Source organism: Aplysia californica, unplaced genomic scaffold, assembly GCF_000002075.1.
Source record: "Aplysia californica isolate F4 #8 unplaced genomic scaffold, AplCal3.0 scaffold00086, whole genome shotgun sequence".
In the NCBI taxonomy this organism is placed as follows: Eukaryota; Metazoa; Mollusca; class Gastropoda; order Aplysiida; family Aplysiidae; genus Aplysia; species Aplysia californica.
The window spans coordinates 1,555,854-1,562,826 of NW_004797356.1; the positions used below are offsets into that span (position 1 = coordinate 1,555,854).

At 38.7% G+C, this 6,973-nt stretch overlaps 1 protein-coding gene across 1 annotated transcript in view; it reads left to right on the top strand.

The window, feature by feature from the left end:
• The first annotated feature begins 1,911 nt into the window (after nt 1-1,911).
• Nucleotides 1,912-6,973, top strand: part of LOC101852990 (ubiquitin carboxyl-terminal hydrolase CYLD) — a 31,289-nt gene continuing 26,227 nt past the window's right edge. The window contains exon 1 of the mRNA XM_005094650.3: nt 1,912-2,589. Within this exon, the coding sequence (XP_005094707.1) occupies nt 2,137-2,589 (453 nt within the window). The 5' untranslated portion in view covers nt 1,912-2,136. The remainder of the gene's footprint in view (nt 2,590-6,973) is intronic.

Consider the following 6,973-nt stretch of genomic DNA (forward strand, 5'->3'; position numbering starts at 1 on the left):
AGAGAGAGAGAGAGAGAGAGAGAGAGGGGGGGGAGAGACAGAGAGGGAAAAGGAGAGAGAGAGAGAGAGAGAGAGAGAGAGAGAGAGAGAGAGAGAGAGCGAGAGGGTCACACACACAGACACACACACACACACACACACACACACACTCACACACACACACACACACACACACACACACACACACACACACACACACACACACACACACATACGCACACTCCTCTCTCTCTCTCTCTCTCTCTCTCTCTCTCTCTCTCTCTTTCTCTCTCTCTCTCTCTCTTCTTTATTTCCCCCTCGTATCCCTTTCAGCCTGGACGGCTGACCACTGACCGGAAATCACACCCTGATCTAGGCTTCGGCGTTTTAATTAGCGGTGAGGCGTTTTATTTTTTAAATAGGCACTTCGTAATTTTTTACATTTTTGTTTGTTGGGGTGATATGACTTTATGCAGTTGCGTGCGCCGTAAAACCTCTACTAAAAACTTTAAAAAATAAAACAATTCTTAGGTGGGGTTCGTAGAAATAAGGCGAATATATTGATGCTCCTTTCTCGATACATAGTCTGAGGGGCAAATTATACACTCGTTGTTTCTGACGATAAGAATGAAAATAATAATATATATTAGGAAGAGGCTAGCCGTACATAATGACGGCTAGACTGGCAGGCTAGACTGGTTGGCTGAACGTACTTAAGTACGGCTAGACAGCTGGACTAACCGTACTAGTTCTTAATATGATGGCTAGACTGACCATAAAAAGAAAAAAATAGGCCTACTGAATTGTAAATATAAATTTTTAGTTTGCAGTACCTAAAGTATTTGTATTTGAGACGAAACCTGGAGCCTTAATGACAGTGCATGTATTTTAAACCTCCTGTTTTCTAATGTTAATAGGGCTTAATGAGATAATAAATACAGCTAGACTGCCAGTCTTGCCGGCTAAACTTCTTGGCTAGCCGTACTTAAGTACGGGTAGACAGCCAGGCTAGCTGTACTTAATATTGATGGCTGAATTGTAAATGAAATTTTTAGTTTACAATGCCTAAAGTATTTGTATTTCAGACAAAACCAAAAGGTGCCTTACTGACTTGCATGTATTTGAACCTGAATAATTACTAGATCTAGATCTAATGAGACCTGTGTACTTAACAGGTTTGAGTCGATAGGGCCTTAAGTACGGCTAGCCACTTCAGTATAATAATACATTAATATTTAATAAAACAAAACAAAAAAGTTCGTTCACTTTGTTGAACCTCAATCTAGAGGGATTGGCCTATAATATTTTATTAGATCTAAAAAGGTGCGGAGTGGAAAGGCTTGGTGGGTTAATTCTCTGCTCGACTCATTGCAGTTCAATAGTTTAGGGTAGCCTACCGGTAGTGTTGAATGCAATTTCACAGAACTAAGCTGAATGTCTCGTAAACCTCAATGACACCGACACTAATTAATTATTTTGTTCTTTCTGTTACATATTCAAGGACCTTTCTTACATATTCAAGGACCTTTCTTTGAGTATATTCTATCTAATTTGTTTACAATGATTCATTTTTATTTCAAATTTTTACAAATTACACGAAGCGATCCAACGCCTGTCATGTCATTGGGATGGCAGGCTTTTGAATTTGAATTATAATAAAATGCCCAGGTCTTGGCTCTGTAGACAATACATGATTCTACTCCTACTTAATTTTTTTCTCGAGGGAGGCCTTCTCAGGGGAATAGGATAATTATTTTTGTTAGAAAAGAAGAGTTATTTTTCGTTGGTCTCAACACAAAATATAAAATAGAATAGGTAACAATTACTTCTTTGATATTTTCCGATTAAACATTTTAAAGAGCTCTTTTTTATGAAAAAAGGCTATAACTGCCGTTCAGAGGAGGGGAGATAATTGACAATAATTGTGTTACTTTAAATAGCTTTCTGGGCTTTTACGTTTCGCCAAAATTACTTGTTGTATGATAAATCATTCAAGATCTTGATCCACACCTCACGGACTAAAATGTTTTTCTGGGTCTTACCTGTGGATTAATCTTCCTGTATTCTTTATAAACGATACTTGTGGTATCTGTGACGATAAATATAAATTTTATGATGGTATAATATTCGAATATTTAGTTTAGGAGGTGAAGGAAAATGTCAGAAGTCGGCCACGATTGTTGTTTCATCCTCTTGGAGACGAAGTATGGGAGGAAGAAAGACTTACACAGACCGTCCTCGAAGGACAAAATTGAAGTTTTGCCTGGAACATTGTTAATACTTATAAATCGTGCTGTGGAGAAAGGGATGGTAGATTTATTATTGGAAACGTTTGATACTGATAAAAGTATTCAAGTTAATTGCTACCCTGGAGAGGTTGAAGATATTTCGAGTGCCGTTGTAGACCTTCTTCGACCCATACCAACATGTCATGAAAGACTTGAAGTTTTTAGGGATACAGAATGGATTCAAGATGGCCAAAGACTTAGAGTTGGTGACTGGGTTTTTGTCAAATTAAAAGGAGTACAAGAGGAATTGAAAGGGATCTTGAGATACAAAGGATCTGAATTTCCAGACTCGAAAGGCATCCTTTTCGGAGTGCAACTTGAGGTAAGAGAAACTTTCATGAATGAATGGTATTTAGAGTAAAAGTTAGATCTAAATCTATTTCACCTGCAGCTGAAGAGTAATTAGGCTGCTGTTTTGGGAACAAAATTTACACTCTCATTCTTTATCTTTGGCAGGAAAATTTTCTGGGCCGTCATTATTTCGGACTCGAGTCCGAATAACATTTTTTCATATTCAGACTCAAGTCCGAACCAAAAAATTTCATATTCGGAATCGAGTCCAAAATGTTATAATTCGGACACGGGTCCGGAAAAAAGGAAGTGTCTTCGTTCTATAGATGTAACGTTCAGTGCTTCCAAATTTTCCGCCATTTTTTAGTTTCCTCCATCCACACCTTATCTCTGCCGATCCGATGCCCGCCGCGGCCCGCCTCATTGATACGCCCTCCCCCCCACCCCCCATGTTTCCCACTTTCTTTGTTGTAGAAAAAGATAAAATTGAAGACTAGCAGACCACCTGGCACCTGCATATTATGAGCTGTATATAAAAAAAAAAGACCGATTCGTTCAAATGCACAAGCCTATGTGTCATCTCGATTGTTTACCAAGAAAAAGTTGTGTTGCTGTGTAGAGCCGAGCATACGGCAACTTTTGATTCCATTACGTAGATCTACGTCAAGACTAGCTAATTATAATAATAATAATAATAATTAATAATGATCAGCTGCCGGGGGGGGGGGGGGGAGACTGATGCGTATGCGACGTTCAACGCCCGGACCGATAGTGCCCCCCCCCCTCCCCGACACGCACACACAGCCACACGTGTGCAGGCCGCCCATCTGACCCCGACACACGCTAACGAGCCATCTTTAAAATTGCTTCTGATGACCTCATGACAAATAAACATTTATTAGAAGCGCTATAACTTTTCAGGCCGGCCTCAAATTCATCATAAGATAAAAACTCGGCTCCTGCACAATTTAACGCCATTTTGCCCCAAGTGATCCCGGTCTCTACCCGTCTTGAGGCGAGTCACGAGTGAGGCAGGACAGGAAGCCGGAGTCACGAGTTACAAGAAGTCGGAAGTGATGTCATAGTCACTTAGAAAATTTATGCATATCGCCGACCCCGCGTCGGCAGTGCGAAAAGGTGGTAGACTCGCCCGAGCCAGGGGTGACCCTAAGAAATGCTTATTTATATAAAAATAGCATATTCTTTGGGTCAGCCCCATGTGTATATCAATACACACTGGAGAAATTGAGGCATTAGAGTTCTTAAGAAAACATTTTTCTGATATTTTTCGACAGCTGAGATATTTATCGAAAAAAGAGGATTGGTCGGTTGCGAGACCGAGACCCGCCGAATGGCACAACGATTTTCCGACTCACAGTACTTTTGGAAGGTGCGGAACCATGTAAGTTAACCAAACGTCCTCAAATTTGGCAACCAATGAGAGGAAAGATGGACTAGCTTCCGCAGATTTCCGTGTCTTAATCAAGCTGTAAAACAAGAAAGTTACAAGGTGTTTACTTTGAGGAGATTTTTTTCGAAAATGTGTGGTCGATTAATCCGTGGAATGCTCGTGCATCATCTCAGACGGGCTGAACTTTTTTATTAAAAACTATTTTGTGAAATTATCCCTGTGTAAAACAATCGCATTTTGAAAAAAACTTAACGTCGGCGTCGTTCCTGTTTTTCGCGTGGCCCGAAAGCCAGGAAGGGAAACACTGCCGCACATGGGAAACGTTTGCAGCGAGACATGTAGGCTTGCCCCCATCTCGCTGTGACGTCACAGCTGCGTTTTCTTTTGTAATAAACGTTGTGTATTTCTTTTTGGAATTTCGGTACCTGAAGAAAGCAATGCATTCCGAGATCTCTAGCGCAGAGCACGCACCTATGGTACTGTTAAGTTGGAAAGAGAATATATGGGAGCGGGAGGGGTAAATGAAAAATTATACCAATCAGTTTTGGAACTGAATTAAAAGAGATTAACCAGTGCTATACTTGGTCGAAAATAAGATTATGGTGCATTGCGTTTTTGTGTTATTTTATTAAAATAATTAGCAACTGAAAAAGTAGTCTCAAATTGTTTTAGAATGTATAAATAAAGTGAATATAAACCGCTGTTATTCGTTACTTATGTGGTCTTGCTAGTCTTATCATAGTCCAAGACGATAAAATCAGCTACTATGCCCTAAATATTAGGGCAACCCTTGTTACCTAAACTTTTGTCCAAATGATTTAGTCTGTGTAACCATTAAGACCAATGTAAAAACTTATTTTCCTCTTGTTAAAGCCAATATTAACTTTTGGCGAAAACTAAAGGTAAAGCTAAACTGTGGACAAAGCAAAGCAGCACGTTCGGGGCAATCAAAATAAAACCAGAAAGAAAGACGGACGTTACCAGCCGTACCAAGAACGTCCCGAAGCAAGGAGATGCCAGGAGAAATTTGGGTCAATGTACAATCGTTTTTATTGCTTGAAATGTACATGTGTGCACACGAGCATATTATTCATGCTTGACACTAGTAGATCTACAAAATTTCAGTGATGATAACAAGAAGGAAAACGAGGAGAGTTCGTGAAACCTGTTTGTCAAAACAAAAATGAAAAATAAAAGCAAAAGCACACAATGCATTTACTTTTATTCAAAACAAGACATTATAGAATTTGCCTCTTTTCAATTATTTTGTAGACCAAGAACTACATATCCATCTGTTCTCCATTATAACATTACCTTCTTAACACTCTTTCCATCTCTCTCTCACTCTTTCTTTCTCAATTGTCGAGATAGGATGTCTTAAGTTAGTAGTCCTTCAGGTGAGTTTAACCATGAACATTTCATGCAGATAGATAAAGGAATCACGACTCATTCAAACTGAATCTGCACATCTGCTTTGGTCGTCTGGTGAAATTCACCAAACTAATGACGCATTTAAGTAACCGGGTTCGCCTACTTCTTTCTTTCTTTTCTCTTTATAGTTACCACGTCGATCAGGAGAAACGGCGCCAATATTTTTCTGTTCAATTCCAACTGAAACTAAAATTGACATGGGAAATCCCATACAATGTTACATCATTTGTATGGCCCTCTTCGCCTTGTTCCCTGTGTTTACGCCTCGTCTTGCACCACCAAGCCTACAGTGTGACATTACCGAGAATAGGACATTCAATATACTTTGCATTCCATTGACAGAGTCTGTCTACAAAGTTAAATTACTGATGTTCGATCTTAAATATTTGAAACACAGAGCCAAGCAGCCTTATCCTTGTATTTGCAATGTTTCAGTCAATGATAACAAGTTGTCACCTTTAATTTCCCCAACTGCCAACCCCAAAGCTAGAAATATGTGGCATCAATGCATGAAATCCTTGAAATGAAATTCCTAAAGAAGCTACTCATTCTATAAAGATTATAACACAAAGACCAAGTCTAAATCGTTAAAATGAAGAAATCAAGCTTTGTCCAATTTCCGTTTCGATACAACAAACTCTATGAAAACCAACAGTCCTTGTTTTGGCAGGATTCAAACTCATCCATTTCCTTGAGGGACTTTAAGATTTCATCAGTGAATCACACGTTTTGCAGTCATATAAAAAAGAAAGCCAATTTTAAAGCAATTCAAGTCTTAATCATTACTTACATTTTAATCGTTACACGGCTAAAATTGCGTGACGAAGTTATTCATATTCACTTTCCAAAGACACTGTTGTCTTGCCGGGGAATAGATGAAAGCCGAGTTGATTGGAAACCAGTGCACTTGACATAAAAACACGGCTCTAAAATTTTGAGCTACTTCAGGCAGAAGTAAACACACAGATCTTAATCGTTACAATGTGACAAAAATTCAATGGCGCGACTATTTACCGCCAAAATTTCGTAATCGGTGTAGTAATTTTGTTCTTGGTTGATGAAATAACTAAAGTGATCGCATTTCTAGTTCTACTATGAAAAATAACACTTTTTAAACGATCGATAGAACTGAAGATAGCGTTACTATTTTTTATCATTTTTCAGACGAGACGTGTAGCGTTTAATACCTAATTTTATGTCCTTTGTATGAACGAATGGGCCGTATTAAGCATATATTTGTCGGTTGCCCTGAAAGTTCTACTTAGATCAGTATTTACCCATAATTACGAAAATGAGATGCAGGCAGTTCTTAGAGAAATCTTCAGATGAAACTGTCTCTGGTGAATGTTACGTTTTCATACCTAAAAAATGCACATTTTTTAAACAAAAAAGCCCCACACTGTTTCAGCATATCATTTCATTGGATATTTTTTTGCCTAGTCCAGGTTCGGCAACATTTTCACCACCGGCTTAGCTCATCTCAACTATGATTTGAAATAAAGAAAGATATTTATGGTGTCTGCAGTAAAAGATATGCGCAAGTTCAAGTTTTCAGGAGAATTCCCCATATATA